This window comes from Heteronotia binoei, chromosome 14 (genome assembly GCF_032191835.1).
Source record: "Heteronotia binoei isolate CCM8104 ecotype False Entrance Well chromosome 14, APGP_CSIRO_Hbin_v1, whole genome shotgun sequence".
Lineage (NCBI taxonomy): Eukaryota > Metazoa > Chordata > Lepidosauria > Squamata > Gekkonidae > Heteronotia > Heteronotia binoei.
In genome coordinates, this window is record NC_083236.1 from 12293647 (window position 1) to 12320360 (window position 26714).

The 26714-nt window shown below is 47.5% G+C and overlaps 1 protein-coding gene across 1 annotated transcript in view; it reads right to left on the bottom strand.

Annotated features, from left to right (window-relative positions):
* The window catches only part of SEC23B (SEC23 homolog B, COPII coat complex component), a 33552-nt gene extending 15104 nt beyond the window's left edge, over positions 1–18448 (bottom strand). Inside the window, exons 1-8 of the mRNA XM_060254098.1 lie at positions 18188–18448; positions 15114–15171; positions 13274–13360; positions 8025–8261; positions 7830–7915; positions 6457–6601; positions 5333–5491; positions 2281–2396 (exon numbers count right to left, since the gene is read on the bottom strand). Coding sequence (XP_060110081.1) covers positions 2281–2396; positions 5333–5491; positions 6457–6601; positions 7830–7915; positions 8025–8261; positions 13274–13360; positions 15114–15171; positions 18188–18408 — 1109 coding nt within the window. The 5' untranslated portion in view covers positions 18409–18448. The remainder of the gene's footprint in view (positions 1–2280; positions 2397–5332; positions 5492–6456; positions 6602–7829; positions 7916–8024; positions 8262–13273; positions 13361–15113; positions 15172–18187) is intronic.
* Positions 18449–26714: the final 8266 nt, after the last annotated feature.

The following is a 26714-nucleotide window of genomic DNA, read 5'->3' on the forward strand; positions in this document are numbered from 1 at the left end:
AAATTGGACCAGGTGCTGTGAATGCATTTCTCATTCAGACACGGACAGGGACATTCCTCTGCTAACCATAATGGAGGAGCAAAATGACTGGCCTTGTGGCCAAGAGACGGGGGAGAGAAAGAAAGGAGGTGCACAAACCCTGCAAGATGGCTTCGCACTGGGTTGTGCCCTTCCAGCTCCTTCTCAGTGAAGTCCAGGGCATCCCATATCAAGCACAAGGCTTGCTTTCCCAGCAGTCCTTCCCTGGCCTGGTAGCACTTTATTCCTCCCCTGCAATTCCTTCCCATGAAGAAAAGTTAAGGGACACTATAAAGGTGGGGGATGACCCTCCTCTTTCTTGGGGGAGGAGATTATGTCTTCCAACAGCCTTGCCACTTCTAGCCTGTTTCCTGTAGAAACTGACAGAAACCATGGAGAACCAAGCTTTTAACGACCAATCTTGTTTGTTTATTTATTATTTTTTTATTTAAAACCCGCCCTTCCCTCAAACAGGGTCCGGGTGGGTAACAACAATCAATAAGTATAATATGCAGTTTTTAAAAGTTCATATAGTTCAAATCATAATACGCATTAAAAGAAAAAAGGCTTAAATGCTACGGATGGCAGAATCAAATTTCATTTACTCCAGCGTATCTTCCTTACGCAGGTTTACTGAAAGTAAAGAGCCAGTTTGGTGTAGTGGTGAAGTGTGCAGACTCTTATCTGGGAGAACCGGGTTTGATTCCCCACTCCTCCACTTGCACCTGCTAGCATGGCCTTGGGTCAGCCATAGCTCTGGCAGAAGTTGTCCTTGAAAGGGCAGCTGCTGGGAGAGCCCTCTCAGCCCCACCCACCTCACAGGGTGTCTGTTGTGGGGGAGGAAGGTAAAGGAGGTTGTAGCCGCTCTGAGCCTCTGTCCTTGAAAGGGCAGCTGCTGGGAGAGCCCTCTCAGCCCCATCCACCTCACAGGGTGTCTGTTGTGGGGGGGAGAAGGGAAAGGAGATTGTGAGCCGCTCTGAGACTCTTTGGAGTGGAGGGCGGGATATAAATCCAATATCTTCTTCTTCTTCTAAATCCCACCTGGTAAGAGCCTCTGCTTTGGGGAAGGATTAGTGCTAGTGTGGATACATACACAGCACGAGTTTCGCACTTCCAGCCTCTGCATGTAAACAGAGAAACAGTCAGAGAGGAAGACTCTGTGGAGGGGGGGGAATGGATTCTTCCTTGGCTCTGACCCTGGGCTTGTCCCACATGATGATTAATCCCCTGATGCTCAGCTAGAGTGCCCTGTCCCCACAGGCCTGGCCTCCCCATCAGGGTAGTTAGAACTTGAGCTCTTCCTCTTTCTGTCGCATGACTGTGAGAAGCTTGCAGTTCAATGTGCCCCATGCTGCTGCCTCGGGGGGGGGGGGGGAGGTTGAAAGTGAGCCTTAAATCTGCAGAAGTTGAAGACTGTTACATTACAGCATAGAACCACAGAATCATAGAGTTGGAAGGGACCTCCAGGGTCATCTAGTCCAACCCCATGCTGAAGAGAAGGTATCCATAAATTGTTCTCTCAATCCCTTTTGAGAACAGATCACGTAAATATTATCTATTGGAACCAGATTAAATTACCCACAGGTTACTCCATTGCCCTATGTTCTGTAAGATTTGCCAGCAACTTCTTGATCCTGTTATTTCTAACTTCTCTGGCCCCCTGGAAAGAATTACTCAGTATTTACTTGCAGATAAATCTACCAGTTTGGTCGCATTAGTGGCTGAGTATCTGGCTATTGTACTGTATATTCAGAAAAAGGCAAGGAATATCTGATCAATTCTGTTTTTAAGCATTCTTTCTCGGTGACATTGTCTTAATGTATTTAAACTGTTTAAATACTTTAATGTTTTAATGTTCTATTGTTATAATGTGAATCTGTCATCGAATTGTGACTGTTGTTAGCTGCCCTGAGTCCGTTTGGGGAGGGCAGGATACAAGTGCAATAAATAAATAAAAATAAAATTGCTTCTTTCATTTTAGATCCTGTTTGTATTTTTATTCATTATTTTATTATGCCATTAAAGGTTTTGAAACCTGATGTATACAATATTATGGCAGTTGAACAAACAGCTGCAAATATTCCCTTCTCCCTCCCTGGGGGAACATATCAGCAGACTAACCCCCTGCTTCTCTTAGTCCTGTGAAGAAACAGGATGGCTGTGGGCACAGCTTAAGGGTTGCATGTTAGTCAGTCAACCAGTCCTTCTCCATCGAGAAAATCATAGAGGAACAGACCATTCTGTTGAGGATTTGGGACATACCCAGTTAAATTGGCACAACATTTCATCTCCAGAAGGCCCGTCTGATCCAGAGCACAGGCATAAATATCAATGCAGTGTCCATTGGCAGCTGTCCGGTTAGCCAGTGTTTCATAGTGCTGTGAAAACACAGAAAGAAGCTATAACACTGAAAAGTCTCAGTACAGGCTGGTCACTTGAGAGCTTCCCTGTATTTAGTAAGTGAGCTATGCAGTTACAGAATATCCATGAACATTCCACTCCTTCAGGGTTAATGTGTCTGACTGCGTATGGGCAAAGTGTAATTTCTGTGAGAAATATCGGTTTGCATGTCCGAATACTGAAATCGGATGTGGGAAGAGCTATGTCAGGAACTGGAACTTGGTAGGTCAAATGTCCAGGGACTGTCTGGGAATCCAGACAGAAAAAGGACCTAGAGAGCCTGGCAGTTGACAGAAGTAGGCAGAACAGGCAGTGACACATGACGCTGACAGGGAGGCAAAAGTCCATGAGCAAAGACACACAACAGGCAGTGAAGGCCAGTAAGAAAGATGGGCTGGAAGAAGAAATGTCACTCAGTACAGGAGTGACTATTTGGTGTTAGTAGAAAAGTGTGCTGAGCAAACCAAGTGGTTCAAGACTAAGAAACGGAATGATAAAAGGACCAGGAGTCAAAAAGCAAACAGCAGGCTAAAAAGCAGCAACCTGATCAGCGAAGAAGAGAAGACGCAAGAGCAAAGCTGAGGGAAATGCCTTGCCTGGGAGGGAAAGAAAGGCAAGGAGTGGATGAGCTTTGGAGGCTGAAAGATTGTAAGCCAGTAAAGCCAAAGTTCTGCCATAACCACCCAGCCATGGCCTCCAGTTCCTTGGCCAAATTCTCTGAGGTGAAGCTCAGGCTGCCGTCCAGCGACAGAGCTGGGTGTCATCCGCATATTGGTGGCCACCAAGTTTCCATGCCCTCCCTTGATTCACAGGTATGAAGGAAGGAAGTCTGACTTGCTGCGCTGGCTTCCAGAGAGACAAGCTTTGAGGCCAGAAAGCAAAGGGGGCAACATCCAGAGACACAGGGTAGACAATTCTCCAGTGCTGGATATTTCCATGGAAGAACTTCTACCCTGTTTATTGATAGCTGTTAGGACAATTGTGCTGCCCATTCAGCATCTTACAAAGGACTAGATGTGAGATACAAAACACAGATTGTGTGTTGATGTGCTCCTAAGCTCATGCATGCTATATTTGCCATCTTTTGCTGACATTATTTAAATAATCCATTTAAATTAGAATTGGGAAATTCTCCCAGAAAACCCACACTAACCTTGTAGGCGGCAGCCACTATCTCTGGGCCAACAGCTGCCCAAGCAGCTGTCCTTTGCCTCTCTCTGTGGTTATGTATGCAGAATATTTATAAATGTGCCTTTCTCCCAACAAATCAGGATCCAAGCCAGAGAACAATCACAGACATATAAACTAAATATATGTCAAATACATTAAAACCACATGAAAGTGATAAAATGGCCCTGGCAAGCAGAAAGTGCTCTCTTTTGTTAACCCTAAAACTACTCTCAAAGCTCAAGGGAATAACTTCTTGGCAGCCCTGCTGAAAATTCAGGAGGGTGAGAGTCCTCCTGACCTGTCCAGGGAGGGCTGCTCCACAAACACGGGACAGCAACCAAAAAAGTCAGAGCCTGTGGTGTTACAAAGGGAACCTTGGGGGCGGGGGTGGGGGAGGTGGGACGACAAGGCAACATGCTCCACATGGAGGAGAACCAAGTTTGAGTGCAGTGGCACCTGTAAGACCAACTGTAATGATTTGAATTTGTATATGTGTGTTCTTTTAATTGTTGGTAAGTTGCAGTAGAGAAAGGGGTGTGTGTGAAAGAGAGGGAATGAGTGAGTGAGGCAACTGGTTGGTATGTGGAGGGGAAGGGAGGGGGGGGGAGAGAGAGAGAGAAGTCAATCAGCAGTGAGCTCTCAGCAGAGAGGTAGCAGTGAATGAATGAATGAATGAATGAATGAATGAATGAATGAATCTGAGGAGCAGTCTTTTGATTAGAATCTCATGTAGTGCTATGAAAGGCATTAAAATTCTAGGGAAGAAAAGCAGAATACTTTAGAGGACAAATTAAGGGCTAGATAGAGAGTCAAAACCTAATATTGTCAGAGTGAGAGAGACAAGCTGTCAGAAAGTTGAGCTGAAGAGAAAGGAAGATATGAGAGGGGAGGAGTGCGTGAAGTGTCTGTGTGACACCTCAGTCAGAAGGTCAGAAGTTACTCAGTCAGAAGTTACTATTATTCATAGAAGAATTAAGCTATAAACATCTTGGAAACCAATACGCTTATTCTACAAATAAAGTTTTCATTTGTTTTATATTATCCTTGAGTTCCTACAGTTTTAAAATATAAGAGTCTCATCCTCAGGGCCACATAGTTCAATGACAAAGCCTTAGAGCTTGGGCATAAATTCAGTTGGGAACATTAAATAAAGTGCTTGGAATTAAATTCCTGGCGGCAGCATTACACACAAATGAATAGTTGTGGCACCAATGAAGTTTAATTCTGCATGCACATGAAAGCTTCTACCCAGAATAAAACTGTTGGGTCTTCAAGGCACCTGACTGGACGCAAACTTTGTCCTGCTGCTTCACACCAATGTGGCCGCCCACCTGAAGCAACATGGGAGGAGTGAAGGTGCCACGTGGAAAAGTGCAGGAAGAGCCAGTCCGTCCAGCCTGCAGGCCCCCCAGCCAGAAAAGGGTTGAAAGGTAAGAGTGGTATAAGAGGATGGCTGAGGAGCCCATGGCTCAATAGGCAGTGGCTGGTCTGTGCCTCATGCCAAATCTGGACAACCATCAGCCACATCAGAAATGAGCAGCAGGGACAAGAGAAACAGGTGTATGGAAAATTTCCAGAAAGATTTTTATGGAAAGAAGCACGCATTTAACTGAAAGTGTTGGAAACCTTTGGAAAAGTTTGGAGTTACTTTTTGCAGGAAAGCCAAATGCTCAGCAGACCATGTAAGGAAAGTCGTTTACCCCAGCCCAGACGGACTGTCCCAGAAAGACCAAAGAGCCCCTACCTTCATGGCCTTCTTCATAAAGCGTGCGTTGTCTTTCTCTATGTCATGCCAAGAACGGATGGGAGTTTTCAGCTCATCTCCCACCACCATGCCCGGCCCTTGAGTTGGTGGACCACCTGTAAACAGCATTATTCTGGCCCCAGTATTTGGAAATGTTCCCTGGTGCAGAGAAGAGATGGGGGGGGGAATGGATAGATTAAGTTGTGATAAGCATCAGGACAGATGAACATCGCATTTGTGGACAAACTCTATTCCCTGGTTTTGGTACTTCACTAGGAAAAGAGGGCCCAGTGTACCTCGGTCCAGTTGTGTATGTAGGCATGCACACACACACAGAGCACATCTCTCACACGAAGATGGCTAAGAAGTTCTTAGTAAGAACTGCTATTTGCTCAACACTCGCCCACGAAATCTTAGTCTATAATGGTGGGCAAAGTGTGATAGACATAAAAAGAGTTCTAGAATATAACCTGCAATTACTTTAAAAGCAGTATTAAAATATCTCCCAAACAATTAACGTTTAGAGGATTCCGCACAATACACAAGATAGGGTCTACAATAAACAGGTCTGAACAAAAATCTCTCTTTCAGCTACTGAGTACATTTAGCGAAAGCAGTCAACTGCCACCACAATTTAATACTGGCTGCATTCAGAAATAATAACAAACAGAAGTGTGTCCCTGATAAGCTTGAACAGCTTGCTGCCATGTTGACGCACTCTCCTCTTTCCTCCTCCTCTGCTTCGTTGTGCACAGAGTGCAACTGAAGGTTTCTGGGTCTGGGAAGCCTTGAACTGAGGCAGTTTGTCATATGCTAATACAGATGCCTGAGTGAATGGGAAGTGTTGGCCCCCAAACCCTATAAACTAGGGCTTTAAGCAGACTGAAGCTTAGAAAGCTTAGCAGGGGAGTCTAATTAGCCCACCTCAAATTAGCCCAGGCACCTGCTTTCAGATGCTGCAGCACATTAGTGTTTGGCTCTGGGCTCTCCAGAAGAGGAAGCCTTCAAGGGACCTCCACATTCAAGATGAAAAGGGAAGGGACACCACAAGAACAGGAACACGCTGAGTTTAGATCTGTTTGTGTTGATGTCTGAACATGGCCCATTACAGGTAACGAAGATACCTCCAGTAACCCAACAGCAATCGACAAAGCTACTCCGGTGGATCGCAGAGGTCTCTTTCCCTGAGTGACTGGCCACGGGTCCCTTTGCAGTTCTCCTAGGAGATCAGTCAAGTTCATGTCAACCTTGTGAACAGGCTGAAGAAATCTGCAGGAATTCAACAGAAAAGTACGCAGTTTAACCTCTTTAAGGTTCAGAGAATCAACATGATGCATCAAATGCTGAGGCTGCTCACCTTTCTCTCTCCCCGCACATACAGATAATGGACAATTTCACTGCTAAAAGATTCTCACATTAGTAAGCAGAAATATAAGCAAAAGCAACCAGGACACCACAAAATGCAGAGAGCGAGCAGCACCCAGATACACACTTCCCATTGGCTGAAGGGGCTTTAACCTACAGTTTGTACCACAATCGGTTAGTTACTGGAAGACCCCAAGAGGATTCTGTTGTTTTAACACATTCCATGAGAACAGGGCAGATAATTGTGGAATTGTACAGCAATTTTGAAAGAGGTTACCAGAAGTATTCCGTTATATACCGTATTTTTCGCACCATAAGGCACTCCGGAGGATAGGACGCACCTTCCTCCTGGGGGGCGATCTGCTGCCTCTTCCTCCGATCCAGCGCTTCCCCCGCGCCTGCTTGCCTGGCTCCATCTTCTTCAGGCAAGCACGGGATCGCTCCACGTGGCCCCAGCGCTTCGCAAGCGCCGGCTGCGGAGGGGGCAGCGTGCTTCCTACTTCCCTGTGTGCCTGCCTTCAGCTGTGATGTTTAAAGCAAACGCTGGGATCGCTCCCTCCCCCCTCCGATCCCAGCGCTTGCTTTAAACATCACAGCTGAAGGCAGGCACACAGGGAAGTAGGAAGCACGCTGCCCCCTCCGCAGCCGGCGCTTGCGAAGCGCTGGGGCCACGTGGAGAGATCCCACGCTTGCCTAAAGAAGATGGAGCCAGGCAAGCAGGCGCGGGGGAAGCGCCGGATCAGAGGAAGAGGCAGCAGATCGCCCCCTCGCCCCCTGAAGGTACGTACCTTCGGACCATAAGACGCACACACTTTCCCCCCCACACACTTTTTTTTGGGGGGGGAAGTGCGTCTTATGGTCCAAAAAATACGGTAATTTGCAACGAATTCCCAATTGTTGGATTCTACCTTCCAGGAACCTAGACGTCCACTATTTTGAAGGGACAAACGAGAGAATTCATGGGAAAAATACTTTGATCACAAATGCTGCTAAATGTAATTCCGAAGTATATAGACGAAGAAGTCATCGTTCCCTTCGTGATAGCGACACAGGAACTCAGATGTTCAGAAGCTGCATGCAAGCGTGGCGACAGGAGCCTGGCAGAGACAGTGTCCCCTGCAAAGCAATGTACCTGCTGGAGACAAGAGGCTGCTCATGAGGCTGAAAAGGTCTTCCTTGCTGGACAGGTGTGGCAGGCCTCGTGAGCCCCAGCATATCCTGGCAAACAAGACAGACGTCAATGTTGAGGAAGCTCCGGGAAAAAAGGCACTTGCAAAATAATTCTAAAGATAACCAGAAGGCAATGCAAACGGGGGAAGGGAAATACCTGTATTTGCTTTGCTGTGAGATCCTTTGTGCCTCTGAACACATAGCTTTTGGAGATGCCTTCACAACTCAGCTCATGAACCTGGACCATCCGGCCAAACGTAATCAACCCCACCAGGGCATCTGGAGGCAGCAGGCTCAGGGACATCTGCAGCGACTCCTTCAAGGCCTGCAAGTCCTCCTCTTCCAAACACGTGTCCACAACGTAAAGAAAGATCAGTGGGGTCTGAGGTCCACGCTTGGAAGAGAAGCGGGAAAGCAAAATGTTTGCCACGTGAAAGTAAGTACAACAGAAAACCCTCATTTCCCCTAAGGCTGGGGTTTGTTCACGGCAGGCATGAATGCAGCTCCTTGTCATGCTCCCTGACTGACTACCACAAACCTTGAGGGCTACGATATCTGAGTGGAGGCATCTGGACAAATTGGGACTTGTTTCTCCCCCCCGCCCCCAAACAGGAATGACAAAGGAATGAAGTGCTTTCTTAAGAAAGACAGGGACACAGCAGAGAAACAGAATGGATTACTTGCATCTGTCTTCAGTGGGACAAATGTGGGACACGTACCTATGCCACAGCCACAGTTTTCAGGAAGGGTGTCTGAAGAACTGTGTCAAGCTGAAGTGACAAGAGATGAAGCTCTAAGACTGCCAAGAAGTCTGCAGATCCAGATGGCATACATCCGAGGGTTCTTAGAGAGCCAGTTTGGTGTAGTGGTTAAGTGTGCGGACTCTTATCTGGGAGAACCGGGTTTGATTCCCCACTCCTCCATTTGACCTGCTGGAATGGTCTTGGGTCAGCCATGGCTCTCGTAGGAGTTGTCCTTGAAAGGGCAGCTGCTGTACAGCCCTCTCAGCCCCACCCACCTCACAAGGTGTCTGTTGTGGGGGGAGAAGATATAGGAGATTGTAAGCTGCTCTGAGTCTCTGATTCAGAGAAGGGCGGGGTATAAATCTGCAGTCTTCTTCTTAAAGAACTCAAATACGAAACTGTTGATCTACTAACAAGTATGTGTAATTTGTTGCTAAAAATCAGCCTCTGTGCAGGATGAATGGAAAATAGCTGATGTCACCCTAATTTTAGAAAAGGGCCCAGAGGGGATCTAGGAAATTACAAGCCAGTTAGCCTTTCATCTGTTCCTGGAAAATTAGTAGAAACTGTTATTGAAGAGAGGATCATTAAGCATCTTGAGAAACAAAGTCTGCCAAGGGGAAATCCACACGGCTTCTACAAAGGGGTCCTCCTTTACCCATCTCCTTCTTTGAAGCAGTTTAAGAAGCACTTGGATAAGGACAGTTTAAGAAGCACTTGGATAAGGCTTTTAACAAAGACTCCTAAGTAAGCTTAGAAGTTATGGGACAAGATGACTGGCCTTCTCATGGATTAGAAGTTAGTTAAATGGAAGGAAGCATCTTCAAGTACTGGAAGGGCTGCCATATAGAAGGTGGTGCAGAGTTGTTGTCTGTTGCCCCTGGAAGGTGGACCAGAACCAACGGATTTAAATTAAATCAAAAGAGTTTTCAACTAAACGTTAGGCAGAACTTCCTAACAGTTTGAGCGGTTCCTCAATGGAACAGGTTTTCTTGGGAGGTGGTGGGCTCTCCTTTGGAGGAATTAAACAGAGGCTGGATGGCCACCTGACAGCAATGCGGATTCTGTGAACTTAGGCAGCTCATGAGAGGGAGGGCAGGGAGGGCTGCATCAGGGCTTCGTTCTTGTGACTTCTTCTTACACACCCAGGGAAACGCTGTTCGCCCTTTGGAGTCAGGAAGCAATTTTCTTGAGGCCAGTTTGTCCAGGGACCCTGGAGGGTTTTCTGCCATCTTCTGGGCATGCAGCAGGGGTCACTGGGGGTTTGGGGGAGAGGGAATTTCCAGCGTTTTGCAGGGGGTTGGACTAGATTACCCTGGAGATCCCTTCCAACTCTATGATCCTATGAATGGACATTTCTTGCAAGGGAGGGAAGTGAGCCATAGGGTCCCGAAAGGATCAGTATGATTTACCGTATTTTTCGGACCATAAGGCGCTCTGGTCCATAGAACGCACCTTCCTCCTGGGGGGCGATCCGCTGCCTCCGCCTCCGATCCCGGCGCTTCCCCCGCTCCTGCCTGCCTGGCTCCAGCTTCTTCCAGCAAGCGCCAGGATCGCTCCCTCTGCCCTCCGATCCCAGCGCTTGCTTTAAGCATCAGAACTGAAGCCAGGCAGACAGGCATGGAGAAAGCACACCGCCCCCTCCACAGCCGGCGCTTGCGAAGCGCTGGGTTTGCGGAGGGGGCGGGTGCTTCCTCCGTGCCTGTCTGCCTGGCTTCAGCTCTGATGCTTAAAGCAAGCGCTGGGATCGGAGGGCGGAGGGAGCGATCCCAGTGCTTTCTTTAAGCATCAGAGGTGGAGCCAGGCAGACAGACAAGGAGGAAGCACGCTGCCCTCTCCACAGCCGGCGCTCGCGAAGCGCTGGGTTTGCGGAGGGGGCGGGTGCTTCCTCTGTGCCTGTCTGCCTGGCTTCAGCTCTGATGCTTAAAGCAAGAGCTGGGACTGGAGGGCGGAGGGAGCGATCCCAGCGCTTGCTGGAAGAAGCTGGAGCCATGCAGGCAGGCGCGGGGGAAGCGCCGGGATCAGAGGCGGAGGCAGCGGATCGCCCCGCCCCGGAGGAAGGTACGTACCTTCGCTCTATAAGACGCACACACTTTCCCCCCCACTTTTTTTTGGGGGGGGGGAAGTGCGTCTTATGGTGCGAAAAATACGGTAATTTGTTCCTAAACGATTTGGGGCTGAGTGGTGTAGTAGCCAAGTTTCCAGATGATACCAAATGATTCAGGATGGTGCAAGCCAAGGCAGACTGGGAAGAGCTATAGAAGGAGCTCTCTAAACTTGAGTGGGCAACCCATGTAGCAAATGAAGTTCAGTGTGGATAAGTATCAGGTAATGAATACTGGAATAAAAATTCCTAACTTTAAATATATGCTGGGGTCAGGCTCTGTAACTTTACTATGCTAAAGCTATAAATTACTAACCAAATGGACTCTTCATACTAACTCCAAAGCTTTTGTTATATAGTCTGCATATCAAAGGGAATTTGCTTGAAGTGTTAACCTTGTATAGGGTGTGAAAGGAGCAAAGGAATGTGGCCGTTAATAGATACCACGTCCGGCCAGCATCCTCCCTTAGGCAAAGAGATAAGGGGGAGCTCTCATGTGAAAGTCTGCACCTTCGTTCTCTTTTGTTATGAGAATAACTTGGTTTAGAAAATGCTTTGATGTAGAATTCCATAAGATCCAGAGACCCCTAGTCTCTGGCATTAGTCTCAATCTTTGTATCTTGCAATGAGTTTCCAATAAAGTATACATTGTCTTCAATGAATACGGCCTTGAGTCTCCATCGCCTGACAGCTGGTGAGGTCTGAACTGGCTGAGATTGAAAGAGATCTTGGGGTTGTTGTGGAAGCCACAAGGAAAATGTTTACCCAGGGTGCAGAAAAACTCCATGCTAGGATTTATTTGGAAATTTATTCAGACCGAGTATGAAAATGCCAATATTTGTAATGGCCTTATATAAAGATATGGTGTGGCCTTCTTTGGAATACTGTGTGCAGTTCTGTTCAACGTATCTCATAAAAAGACATTGCAGAGCTGGAAAAAGTACAAAGGGATGGATTACTTGCAACCAAGATGATTAGGGGGCTGAAGCAGTTTTCCTAAGGCTGGAAAGTCTGGGCCTCTTCTAGCGAGGAAAAAGTCTGGGACTCTTCTAGCAAGGGGAAACATGCTAGAGATTTATTAAATTAAGCATGGGGGGGAGGAGTGAAGAAAGCGAGCTGTTTCCATCTCACATAATACTAGAACATGGGAACACCCAATAAAACTGTTGGAAAATAGATTCAGGACAGACAAATAGGAAATACTTCTTCACTCAATGAGTAATTAAACTGTAGAATTCACTACCGGCAGGCAGTTATGGCCATGGCAATAGATGGTTTTAAAAGGGGATTAGACAAATTCAAGGAGGACAAGTCCATCAGTGGCTATTAGCCATGGTGATTAAAGGAAGCCTCCATAGAAGAAGAAGATGATGATGATATTGGATTTATATCCCGCCCTCCACTCCGAAGAGTCTCAGAGCGGCTCACAACCTCCTTTACCTTCCTCCCCCACAACAGACACCCTGTGAGGTAGATGAAGATATTGGATTTATATCCCGCCCTCCACTCCGAAGAGTCTCAGAGCAGCTCACAATCTCCTTTCTCTTCCTCCCCCACAATAGACACCCTGTGAGGTAGATGAAGATATTGGATTTATATCCCGCCCTCCACTCCGAAGAGTCTCAGAGCGGCTCACAATCTCCTTTCCCTTGCTTCCCCACAACAGTCAGGTAGATGAAGATATTGGATTTATATCCCGCCCTCCACTCCGAAGAGTCTCAGAGCGGCTCACAATCTCCTTTCCCTTCCTCCCCCACAACAGACACCCTGTGAGGTAGATGAAGATGTTGGATTTATAGCCCGCCCTCCACTCCGAAGAGTCTCAGAGCGGCTCACATCTCCTTTACCTTCCTCCCCCACAACAGACACCCTGTGAGGTGGATGGGGCTGAGAGGGCTCTCCCAGCAGCTGCCCTTTCAAGGATAACCTCTGCCAGAGCTCTGGCTGACCCAAGGCCATGCTAGCAGGTGCAAGTGGAGGAGTGGGGAATCAAACCCGGTTCCTCCCAGATAAGAGTCCACACACTTCACCACTACACCAAACTGGCAGCAAGCCTCTAAATATTAGTACTAGACAAAAACATCAGGGGAAAGCTCTGGCCTCTAAGCCCTGCTTGTTTGGCCCTCCAAGGCAGCTGATTGGCCACTGAGTGAAACAGGATGCTGGGCTAGGTGGACGACTAGTCTGATCCAGAAATAACTCTTACGTTGTTATTCTAAACTGAAATTCTAAGGTTTAGAATCCTAGTTTCTGGGATGGAAACCAACTCCAACTTGCCCAGACAGCACTCATATGTCACAATGAACTGGAGTTCGATTCACCACTTCACAAACTAAGAAGCATTTTATCACACTCTGCATATGAAGGGAAGAGAAAGGGGGAGAGAAAAGGCAAGGGAGTTCACAAGCATACGAATAAGCCGTGTTCACGCCTGCGAAGACTGTTCGCGATGCTGGAGTGTGGCCTAGATCATCACGAAAATCAAATTAAGAACCACAGCACTGAAATTCTTTAAAAATCATCTGTGGTGAATTTTATATATGCTATAGAAAAGGTTACCTGGACTATGTACTCAATTGTGGAGAACTGTGGCATAAGTTCTGCAGGTTGGTTCGTTTCAGATATGCCTGCGTATGCTGGAGGAAACTGTAGAAACATACCAAGGATTAGGACACACGGGTTGAAAAAATGTCAATATTTCTCTATAAATGCAATGCTGGCAAATGGTGCTATGCAATAGATCAAGTTTAATACGGTCATAGACCAGTCAAATTGAATACAAATAACTTAATAAAATACAATCAGGTAAAACAATAATCAGAATAAAACATACACAGTATGATATAATTTCCCTCCAGAATACTAGTTAGGTTCCATAGCCAAGGCATTCAGTTGGATATTTCCCTTAGGAATTGCTTCCGGAGACTTATAGCTCGCGAAGCAAATTTTGCCACACATAAAGTGGTTCTTTTATTCCTATCCGCCAATAATTTGTCTAGCTGATATCTAATATTTCTCCCAGGGGCTATTTTAATAAAACGCAGGAATAAGTTGAACGCCATTAAAATGGTGCCTAACTACAATTCAACAAACACATGTACATATTTATGACTTGAGCTGAAATTCATGGTGTAGGGCCTACGAACACCCTTGTCGGCTCAAATGCCGTATCCTGTCACGTGTGGGCTCAGTTTGGACAATACAGGGAACCACAAATAAAGTTACATACCGGGTCCAATGCAAAGTGCTGGTTATCACCTTTAAAGCCCTATATGGCCGAGGACCTGCCTACCTGAGGGACCGTCTCTCCCCATATGAGCCCCAAAGAGCACTGAGGTCAGCAGGGAAGAACATGCTGACTATCCCTGGGCCAAAGGAAGCAAAATTACAGAGTACCCGGGCACGGGCCTTCTCTGTTACAGCCCCGTGCCTTTGGAATCAACTCCCGGAGGAGGTACGGGCCCTGCGGAATTTGGATCAATTCCGCAGGGCCTGTAAGACCATTCTTTTTAAGCAGGCTTTTGTAGACCGTTGATAGGATGGCTGTTTAATCCATCAACGATTTATCTAGTGACCCCTGCCATAACATAAGTGAACAGAACAACATCAGGAAGATCACTGCCGTCCAAATCATGGAATGATCCAGGCAACTGGAACTGGTTTTAGATCGCTGTTTTAAATTATTGTATAATCTTATATTGTTTTAGATTGTTATTTTATATTACTGTATAACCTAATTGTTTTAAACCCTATATTGTATAACTTATTGAAATGTTGTTAGCCGCCCTGAGCCTGCCTAGGCGGGGAGGGCGGGATATAAATAAAATTTATTATTATTATTATTATTATTATTATAAAATGCCACTCTGGTCTGGCCTGACGCCTGAACGATGGCTTCCTATCAGCTAGCAACCGAGAAGCACAAACCATACTCTGAAGCGGGCTTGACTTATTCACGCCACCTCAAGTTTGGAATGCTGTCTGCACTGACACACCTCGGCGGCGACTATTACCCTCCATCCAGAGGCCACACAGATGGGGAGTGCTGAGCAGAAGGAAAACAAAAGCCCACAGGCCAGCTTGAAGCCATTGTTTTGCCTCTTCTCCATTTAGGAGCTGAAACCACAGGCAACCCATAGTGTGGCACAAGGACTGGACAGAGCCACTGGCTTCTGATCAAGCAGGACAGCGTTGGATGGTATACCACCTCCATAATGACAACGAAAGGCACGGCAAATACCAAAGGAAACACCTTTGTATTACCAGATGGGAAGCAAATTTAACCAAGCAGGGAAGACGGGGCTGGCCCATCAAAAAGCAACAGCACAATCATTTCAGCACCGAAAGGGGGAAAGAAACCCCAAGGAAGTTCTACATGCCACACGTTTTCCACACCCACCTGGTTCCTCTGAAAGCAGAAGTTACAGGCCCAAAGCTTGGCTCGATAATCCACTTGACTGTAAGAAAGGGATACAGATATATGTATAAATAAGCAGCTAAGATCCGATCTGGAAACGTCAAAGACTACATTGTTAGGAACGAAGTCCGAGTGCTCTGTTACCCTCCCAAACTAATTGGCATTAAAGGTTAGAGAGAGATTTTCAAAGGAAGGTAACTGCATGAACAGACTGCTTAATGTAATAACAGACATTTATTACTATTACTATTGCTTCATAAAGCTCCACTTTAATTGTCCTAATAGCAGCAGGACTACAATTACTTCTGGTTAGGCGAGGGCAGTGGTGGAGCGTGGAAGCCCAGAAGTCAGGTCACACAAGCCGCTATACAGATGCCATCTTTCCCCCGACTTTTGGAAGGGTCTGATGCTAGCAGACATGTGCAGAGAGCCATTTTTATTGGGTTCCAGTTAATAAAAGGCATAAGAAGCCTTCTTTGCAGGTACTCTTTTTGGCTCTGCTTCCAGAAGTTTCTTCATTTCCTGGCCCACAGGAAACACCAGGTAATGCCCAGATGAGGTCGCTCAGTTTCGTGACTTGAAGAGCAACCCCAAGCAAATCTACCCAAATCTATTTAAGGGGGCTCACTCCCCAAAAAGTGCTCTTAGCATTGCACTGTCAAGGATCCAGTGCAGATACACAATTAGCACCTGCACCGTGGGATTGCCTAAGCCATCTTCCCCTCTCTTGCATGAATTCTCTTCCAGCCTCCTCTATCAAAGATCAAGATGACTTGGGATCAAGATTCTCCAAATCAGTTTCAGAAAGGTCGCCTGGGTTCCTCTGACCCTGCTCACGTGTAAAGCCAAAACTGAGCAGGCAAAGGAGGTGAAGACTCTTGCTTGCGCACACGCACAATGGAAAGAGGAGACGGGCAATCTTGGAGCATGATGGATTCTTAAATCCCAAGTAATTATATTTCTGTACTAGACCAAGGAGACCCAAGAAAAAGTTCTGGCATCACCAATCTGGATTAAAGCAAAGCCTTTTATAGAATTACCAACTAACGCGGTTAAATTAAGTAAACTGAAAAATATAGGGTACAGGAACTGCACAATAAACAATAAGTCCGCTATGACCATGTTAAAAGGATGATCACTCTTATAGTCTCCAAGGGTTACTCATCCTATACAAAGTGGTCAGCTTTGTACCTGCAAGACGACGAGCCCTCTGAGACAAGGCCTTTTGAATGCAACCCAGCATGGCGGTCTCTACTCAGATGTCACGTTTATGAGTGTGTCCTTCTCGGACTGTAACTCCAACGTGTCGTAACATCCGAAGTGTCTTTTCTTGTGATTAAGAATCCTGGTTACTAGACCCAAACTTCAATTCCCTTAAATGTATTTTCTTTATTTTTATATTTACATTCCGCTTTTCTCCCCAGTGGGAACCCAAAGCAGTTTACAACATCAATCTCCACCCCCTCCAAGTTACCCTCACCAGTTTGCTGTAGTGGTTAAATGTGGGAGAATCGGGTTTGACTCCCCGCTCTTCCACCACAGTTCTCTCAGAACCGTTCTCTCAAGAGCAGTCCTCGAAAGAGCTCCCTCAGCTTTACCTACCTCACAGGGTGTCTGTTGTGGGGAGAGGAAGGGAAAGGAGATTGTAAACTGTTCTGAGACTCAAAGTGAAGGGTAGGGTATAAATCCAATCTCCTCCTCCTCACAACTATCCTGTGAGGTAGGTTAGGATGAAAGAGTGACAATGACTGACTAGCTCACTAGCAAGCTTCCAGGCAGTCAGGGGATTCGAAGCAGATCTCGCTGATCCTGGTCCAACACTCTAACCACTACACCGTTCTGGTTCATGACAAACTGGAGTTAGACTGAGGACAATCTTGAGTGCACCACATGAGAGGAAGCCAAGGGAGCACATGATCCCAACAATAAACCAGGTGTAACCATCACAAAGAAACTCTGACTCTGATGCTGGAATAGGACTGTATCACCCTTCAAGGTGCCGCTAGACAGCTGCTTAGTTTTGTTGCAACAGATTGATTCAGCCTTCTCTCTGGAACTGCCTCAACTACGTCACCAAACATTTCCTTCTCCTCCGGCTTTGGACATTCATCAACACCCACATAGTACACAGGCTAGCCTTGTAGTAATACTGGAGTGTTTTATTTACGACATCTATACGCTACCTTCATGACCACTGGGGCATAAAGAGGTAGGATTATGTTATAATCGACAAACCCTAATTGAGGATCTTCTTTGTTTGCCGATAAGTTCCGCACCACGATCACCAACAAAATGAACCCCTGCCAAAAATAAAACCCTGCAATGCTCTCCCTTCTTAGAGCGTCGGGACCCGGCAACAGTGATCCATGCAACGGTCACCTCGAGATTAGATTGCTGTAATGCCCTCTACATGGGGCTGCCTCTGTGCCGAACCCGGAAACTGCAGCTAGTGCAGAACGCGGCCGCTAGATTACTGCTGGGGCTCCCAAAGTGGGAGCACATACAGCCGGAACTGCGTGAACTGCACTGGATGCCAGTTATTTACGGATTCGTTACAAAGTGCTGGTCATTACCTTTAAAGCCCTCTATGGCCGAGGACCTGCCTACCTTAGGGACCGTCTCTCCCCACATGAACCCCAGAGAGCACTGAGGTCGGCAGGGAAGAACCTGCTGACTATCCCCGGGCCGAAAGAGGTAAAATTCCGGGCTTTCTCCGTTATGGCCCCACAGTTATGGAACCAACTTCCAGAAGAAATGCGAGCCCTGCGGGACCTTGAGCAATTCCGCAGGGCCTGCAAGACTATTTTGTTTCAAATGGCCTTCACAGACTAGAACTGCTAACTAAGTTCGCCATCTAGATAATAGCACAACTTATTTTTTACTGTTTTAAAATTTTAATAGTTTTAATTTATTAATGGTTAAAATGTTTCTGTACTATGTATATTGAACTCTGTTGTTAGCCGCCCTGAGCCTGCTTCGGCGGGGAGGGCGGGATATAAATAAAAGGTATTATTATTATTCTTTTCTACAAAACAGGAAATTGCAGAGGCTCATACCAAAGTGGGTTAAGGACAGTTTTGCAAGTGGGCCTGCTGCAGAGGACTGGCTCATACTGGACAGGCGGGAGGTCTAATCGTTCCTTCAAAGGCGTCAGCAGACAGGCCAATGGTACCACCATTCTAGTGGCCTCCAGTCTGCTGGAAGGCCAGACATTCCAGCTGAAGCGCACTCCATCCCGCTCTTCATTTTGCTGAATAAACTCCAGGTAAGTCGCCATGGAAGCACAACGTTTCTGCAGGGGGAAGACAACAATTGGTTGAGCATGAATAATGGGAGCATCAAGACACAGACCCACAACAGCCACTCTAGTTCATTTCCTGCCTACACCAGGGACCAGCTAATGCACAGAATGCATGCAGAGGCACTGGGAGGCTTTGGTTCCAAATAATGATAACAGAGTTCACCAGTAAGCTAAAAAGGTCTGCTCCGAGCATCACCTAGATAGAAGTTGCCTACAAATCACCTGTAAGCTGCTCTGGGTGCACACAAATGCAGGAGAAAACACAACAGGTTTTGCTAAATGCTAAGGATTAGGTTCACACCACCCTTGCTCTAAAAATAAGCACAGTAAAGAAGGGAAGGGCATCAAAAATGGAAATCAAAAGAAGTGCTTGACTGAAAAGTTAGCAGAATAAAAACCAATCAGTGTCCAAAATTATCTCATTTAGACGGGCAGCCGTGTTGGTCTGAAGCAGTTGAACAAAGCAGGAGTCAAGTGTCACCTTTAAGACCAACCAATTTTTATTTAGAATGTCAGCTTACGTTCTAAATAAAAACTGGCTGGTCTTAAAGGTGCCTGACTCCTGCTTTGTTCAATTATCTCATTTAGTTATCCTCTACAGGGGCAACCGAATACTATATTTACAATATATTCAGCTAGAACAAACTTTTCAAACACACACCAGTCTGAGGCTTGCCTCTCTTTTTTTTCAGTATCTAAAAATAAACCTATTTATTTATTTCATCAGATTTATATCCTGTCCTTTCCGCAAGCAGACGCAAGGCGGCTAACAATCAAAAACGGCGTCAAAAAACAAGTACGTCAGTTAAAACCTTTAACATCTAACAACATCATGGTGTTATACATCAGAACAGTACAGACAAATTTCTAAAAATTCCTTTCCGTTTTTTTCCACTAATTGTTGGGGTTCCTTAGAGGCGATGTTATAGACGCTAGTAAACAATGGTCATATCCAGGCAGGTGAGCTGATGAGCAGTGATCAGATCCAGGCGGGCCAGCAGCTCTCTCCCATTTTAGATGCTACATGCCAGCCGGAACAATTCAGTTTTACAGGCCCTGCAGAACTGGGAGAGATCCCGCAGGGCCCTAATGGTCTCCAGAAGGGTATTCCAAAATATCGGTGCTGCCACAGAGAAGGCCCTGGTGGAACTCAGCCTGGCCTCCCTTGGCCCAGGGATTGAAAGGAGATTCTGAGTCCCAGAGCACAGTACTCTCCGGGGAACATTTGGGGAAAGATGGTCCCACAGATAGAGAGGTCCCCGGCCATATAGGGCTTTGAAGGTCAGCCGCAGCACCTTGAAACGGATTCAGAACGCAACATGCAGCCAGTGCAGTGCTGTTAGCACAGGTCGAATGTGCTCTGGTCGCGGGAGCCCCGTTAACAACAGAGTTCTATTTTAGCATCTCCCTTGCAGTACCTCCTTTTCATAATAGCTGAGCGTGAAGGAGCAAGAGTCCATGTAGGGACTAGCCCCGTATTTAGCAACAGGAAGCCGAGTGCTTAAAATTACAGAAGCATATAAATCAGTGGAATCTTAAACGTTAACCTTAAGAGCACGTAGAGTCAAATCCAGGTCACCAACGAACCGAATCTCATCTCTGCCCTATCGAAATTTTGATTAAGGTGGGTAGAGCTGGCCCCTCTTCTTCATGCTTGCTTCCTTTTAATGTTGTGGGCAAAACAGACACGCTACGCTTTAATGTTGTGTTCCTGGCTGTGTCCACACATGTTTTGCTCTGATTAAGGCGGGCAGCTGTGTTAGCCTCTCTGTCGCAGTAGAAAAGAGGGAGCGTTCCGGAGCAACTTCAAGTCTAGCAAGACTTGTGGCAGGGGAGGAGCTTTTGTGACTCACTGCTCTCTTCTTCAGAGACAGGTGACTGTGGATGCCTTCTGGAATAAAATCAGAAGCCGAACTGTAGCTGAAGAAGTGAAAACTTAACACCCTGGCCACAAATTTTGTTAAGCTTTAAGGTGCTACTGGACTCGTACTCTTTTCTACTGCTCTGATTTGACACTCTTACAATAATATCCCTCTGGCGGCATTCACATGACTGATCTTTCCCTACTCTGGTTTCCTAAGACCTTTTTGGAAAGATCGCAGTTCAAAGCACCGTTGGGTGCCCTAATGATGGAGTGGGGTGTATTTTTGTAGGTCCCACTCACGTCAGTGCCATTTGCCTTGCCTCAGCTCCCCCTGGAGCCAGTCACCTGCCTATACACACATGTACACACACACACACACACACGAGCTTTTTTGAAAATCAGGAACTGCTAGATCAAAGCAATATTATAATGATCTCTTGTCCCAATGTTTTGATTCCCAGCATTTTTTTTAAGTCTCCAGCCTGTTTCACTGCAGAGTTAGGTAACGTCAGATTGGACCATACACAGGGAGACGGGGCTTAATATCATAACTACTCTTCTGAATCAGACAAAGGTTACCCTATTTTCAACAGTTGTCAGATGCCTCTAAGAATCTCACAAGCAAGGCAAGCAACCTGCCTTCTCGCTGTCTGTCCTCAACAGATGGTATTACAGGTACACTGGCATGGAGCAAAGGTCCAGTTTTTTCCTGTCTTATATGCACAGGCCATTGGCTCCTCTATTAATCAGACCAATGCTTTTTTAAAAGTCATGATCTAGGCTAGTGATGTGCCAGTCAACACATCTTGAATGATTGAATCCAAACAGCTAAGAAGGCCTTCTCTGGGTCTGCCCTGAACCTGCAACAGACCAATCCTGTTGAATGAGCAAGTTCTGCTATCATGAAGGGGAGAACGTCCTCCCCAAGGTCTCACTTATTTATTGGCAAGCTTCTAGGGAGGGACCATGTGGTTGATTCACACCCGTCCTAATTCACAGCCTGCCACTGGATCAGTGCACAAAAGTAGCTGAGCTCAGTCTTTTCATTGGCTTTATTACCTGGCCCGTTTGTATCCCACCCTTCCTTTCATGAACATATGTCGTTCTCCCCCCTCCTCCACACTAGCCTCACAACACCCCTGCGAGGCAGGCTCAGCCAGGAGCAAATGAATGACAAGCCACCCAAGGAAGTTTCATGGCAAGCCAGGATTTGATTCAACAGGTCACTGATGCAGTTAACCTCCCTCAGCCTCAGAGAGCAGCTGCGGGGAAGGGTTCATAGGGCTGAATAGCCCCTCTGGAGGGGGGAGGAGGGTTCATAGGGCTGAATAGCCCCTCTGGAGGGGGGAGGGGGGTTCATAGGGCTGAATAGCCCCTCTGGAGGGGGGGGAGTTCATAGGGCTGAATAGCCCCTCTGGAGGGGGGAGGGGGTTCATGGAGCTGAATAGCCCTTCTGGAGGGGGGAGGGGGGGTTCATGGGGCTGAATAGCCCCTCTGGAGGGGGGGGAGTTCATAGGGCTGAATAGCCCCTCTGGAGGGGGGAGGGGGGTTCATAGGGCTGAATAGCCCCTCTGGAGGGGGGAGGGGGGTTCATAGGGCTGAATAGCCCCTCTGGAGGGGGGGAGTTCATAGGGCTGAATAGCCCCTCTGGAGGGGGGAGGGGGGGTTCATGGAGCTGAATAGCCCTTCTGGAGGGGGGAGGGGGGGTTCATGGGGCTGAATAGCCCCTCTGGAGGGGGAGGGGGGAGGGGGGGGTTCATGAGGCTGCATAGCTCCTCTGGAGGGGGGAGGGGGGGTTCATGGGGCTGCATAGCCCCTCTGGAGGGGGGAGGGGGGTTCTGGAGGGGGGAGGGGGGTTCTGGAGGGGGGAGGGGGGTTCATGGGGCTGCATAGCCCCTCTGGAGGGGGGGAGGGGGGTTCTGGAGGGGGGAGGGGGGTTCATGGGGCTGCATAGCCCCTCTGGAGCGGGGAGGGGGGTTCTGGAGGGGGGAGGGGGGTTCATGGGGCTGCATAGCCCCTCTGGAGGGGGAGGGGGTTTATGGGGCTGCATAGCCCCTCTGGAGGGGGGAGGGGGGTTCTGGAGGGGGGAGGGGGGTTCATGGGGCTGAATAGCTCCTCTGGAGGGGGGGAGGGGGGTTCATGGGGCTGAATAGCCCCTCTGGAGGGGGGAGGGGGGTTCATGGGGCTGAATAGCTCCTCTGGAGGGGGAGGGGGGTTCTGGAGGGGGAGGGGGGTTCATGGGGCTGAATAGCCCCTCTGGAGGGGGGAGGGGGGTTCATGGGGCTGAATAGCTCCTCTGGAGGGGGAGGGAGGTTCTGGAGGGGGAGGGGGGTTCATGGGGCTGAATAGCTCCTCTGGAGGGGGGAGGGGGGTTCTGGAGGGGGGAGGGGGGTTCATGGGGCTGAATAGCTCCTCTGGAGGGGAGGGGGGTTCTGGAGGGGGGAGGGGGGGTTCATGGGGCTGAATAGCCCCTCTGGAGGGGGAGGGAGGTTCTGGAGGGGGGAGGGGGGTTCATGGGGCTAAATAGCTCCTCTGGAGGGGGGAGGGGGGTTCATGAGGCTGAATAGCCCTCTGGAGGGGGGAGGGGGGTTCATAGGGCTGAATAGCCCCTCTGGAGGGGGGAGGGGGGTTCATAGGGCTGAATAGCCCCTCTGGAGGGGGGGAGGGGGAGTTCATAGGGCTGAATAGCTCCTCTGGAGGGGGAGGGGGGTTCTGGAGGGGGGAGGGGGGTTCATGGGGCTGTATAGCCCCTCTGGAGGGGGGAGGGGGTTCTGGAGGGGGAGGGGGGTTCATGGGGCTGAATAGCCCCTCTGGAGGGGGGAGGGGGGCCCTGAACACAGAAACCTGTCAGAGGAAGAAGCCTGTCCTAATCCGTCCCCCGACAGGCTAGCTTTCAGCGTGCAGAGAGGACGAAGCCTCCTCCCCCGCAGCCCCCCCCCCAGCCCCCAAGGCCGGTCTTCCCTGCAGCCCTTCGCCCTCCCCTCCCAGGGGACACTCCGAGGCTGTCCTTTCTTACCTCCGGGACTCTCTTCCCTCCACGGTTCTTTCGAGCCTGCTCTCAAAGCCACGCCCGCCCCAGCAAGGACAGCTCAGCGCCTGCCTGCCCGCACTTAAGATGGCGCCGTAAACGTCGCCCCAAAGAGCGCTTTCGGGCGACGGGAGGGCGGAAATAGATGTCGCTCGCCATCTTAGGGAAGGGCAGCTAGGCGCTTTCCGGCGGCTTCGCAGCATGGAGAACTGCCCGTTTCCGAGAGGGAAGGTGGCGGCCGCCTGCACCGCTTAGCGTAGTGGGGTCACGGGGGGCGGTCCCGCTGCCTCCCAATCCGGATCCAGGACGCAGAAGGGGCGGGTTCGCACGAGGCCTGATTGTTTCCCCGTGCAAAACCTTTTGCACAGCTAGGCTAGAACGCTTCTTTGTGACGACATGCGGCGTTTTTATGTGCAGAGGTTTTGCCTCACCGCTTACTCCCAGATGGGCGGCGTTTGAGTCGAATATCACCTTTAAGGCCAAGAAAGTTTTATGCGCATAGGAAAATTAAACAACTGCATAAGCTTTTGTGTGCATGCAGAACTGTGTGTACACATTACAGTTTATACTAGGGCTTTTTTGTAGAAAAAGCCCAGCAGGAACTCATTTGCATATTATTTATTTATTTTTATTTCTGGTTTAAAAATTTTATTAACAACATCAGCAAATAAGAGAACAAATAAACAACAAAAAGAAAAAAAAACATTGTTAAACCTATATACATCATCTAATGGAGCGAATTTACTGAAACTAATACAAATAATGTTATTCTATCCATTCAAATCCCAATTGTTTAGCCCATACATACATCGGATACCAAGTTTTCTTACATTCTTCTACGTTACCATCTTTCAACCTGTAAGTTAGCATATCCATTTCTGCTGCGTCCAGCAGTTTAAACATGAATTCCCTTTTAGTTGGTGTTTGAGACGTTTTCCAATATTTAGCATATAAAATCCTTGCTACAGTAATAATGTGGAGTAATAACTTTTTCGTTGTTTTAGGTAAGGAGACTTTACATATATTTAATAAGTATAATTCTGGGACGTGAGGGATTCTCAGTTTTAAATCTTTTGGCACCAAAGCAATACTTGTACCCAATATTTTTTGGTTAGATCACATTTCCACCACATATGGAATAGATCACATTTCCACCACATATGGAATAGAGAACCTTTCACTTTGCCACATTTCCAACATTTATCAGAAGTATTCGGAAAGGCTCTAGAAGTATTCGGAAAAGCCCAGCAGGAACTCATTTGCATATTAGGCCACACGCCCGACATCGCCATTGTGCATGGATATTTTTATAAAATTCATTTGCATATTAGGCCACACCTCCTGACACCACTGTGTTCCTGTGTCTCCCTGCTCCAAAATAGCCTTGGTTATACCCAGAATTAAAGTTAATAGTAATAAAATATTACAGTCTATGACCAGAATACAAACAAAAGCCTAAAACACTCATGTTAAAATATAAAATGTGTACTTGCTAAAACTCAACAAATACAAACCAAGGAAACCTCGAAGAAACTTAATAATAATCCTGACACAATAACATCTAATTGCCCTATCGCCAGCAAGTAGGGTGAAACTAAGGACACGTTTTTTTCTTAATTTTATTACCGTTTGTTGGTTTCCCACACAAATGCTATCTAGACCAAACGTTTTTTCAATGCTAATTATACTATTCTCACATTTAGGGTTGCCAAGTCCAATTCAAGAAATATCTGGGGACTTTGGGGTGGAGCCAGGAGACACTGGGGGCAGAGCCAGGAACAAGGGTGTGACAAGCAGAATTGAACTCCAAGGGAGTTCTGGCCATCACATTTAAAGGGACAGCACACCTTTTAGAATGCCTTCCTTCCATAGGAAATAATGAAGGATAGGGGCACCTTCTTTTGGGGGTCATAGAATTGGACCCCCTGGTCCAATCTTTTTGAAACTTGGGAGGTATTTTGGGGAGAGGCACTAGATGCTATACTGAAAATTTGGCACCTCTACCTCAAAAAACAGCCCCCCTAGAGCCCCTGACACCCGCGGATCAATTCCCCATCATTCCCTATGGGAATTGTTCCTGGAGGTGCATAATGGCTATGGGGGTGGAGCTTCCCCCGCTAGCCAGCTGGCTGGGGGAGGGGGGAAGCCTGTAAAACCAGGGGATCCCCCGCTGGGACCTGGGGATTGGGAAGCCTACTCACATTGGATTTTAACTTTGTACTACTTTGCATTCTAAACCTCTGCCCACCAGCTATATGTAGCTCTGCTCGCTGTAGCTCATTCCTTGTCTGAAGAAGTAAGCATGCATATGAAAGCTTACATTCTGATTGAAATTTTGTTGGTCTTAAAGGTGCTACTGAGCATATGTGAGAGGAGATCTCAGGGATTGACATTTATATTAAACCAAAGGAAGAATGAAGAGAGAAATATTCTAGTGGCAACCTTACGCATCCGTTTCCAGATGAATCATTAGAAATGCATCTGGGAATCGGCAACACTGACTTGAACCCGTTTGAGAGGGGTGAAACAAGAAGTACATAGAACAATATACGTACCTTAAAGTTGTTGAGGTAAGTTTGTTGCTTTTAAAAGCTTGAGAGCGGCTGGGAGAATGTGCCCCCCCCCCTTAGTTTGAAGAAATTTAATCATATTTGGGGCTGATCTTTCTCTCTTAACCACCACATAGTTACTATGAGATATCTTAGCACCTGATGCTTGCATGACCATCCCCAAGTATCTAAAAGAATTAACATGTTCCACCCTCTGGCCATTTATTGGCCATTTTCATAATTTGGGGAGCTTGCCAAAAGACATAACCTTAGTCTTGTGGTAATTAATCACAAGCTGTTGAGAACTGCAATATAAGGCGAGGCTATGAAGAGCCTTGGAGTTCCAGGAAAACAAAATGGTGTCATTAGCGTAAAGTGAAATTGAAATATGCCGCTGGACCAATTTAGGGGGATGGTGATGTGCTACTTTAAACAAATTTACCATATAATTGATATAAAGAATAAAAGGCAGCATCCTTGTCTAACTCCTTTCATAGTATTAATGGGTTTGGTAAGGTGTCCTGGTTTACTACATTTAACTCTAAAGGAGGAATGTGTACGAAGAGAATGAATTAAAAGTAGGAGTCTTCTATCAGTGGGGGATCTCTCTCGGCTTGACTTCGCGAACAAAGATTTAAGAAAGGTACAGTAGACCACGTCTGCTGCAGGCTCGCTGGTGGCTGACAAGACCAATGCGGGACAGGCAGGTCCGGCCACAGTGGCTGCAGGGAAAAGTCTGATTTGGGGTTGGTGCTGTAGCAGTGCGATTCTTCCTCAATCTCCTTTTGTCCTCAAGACCAGCTATGCGTGCGTTCTCAAAGGAAGAGACAGCCTGGTGGAT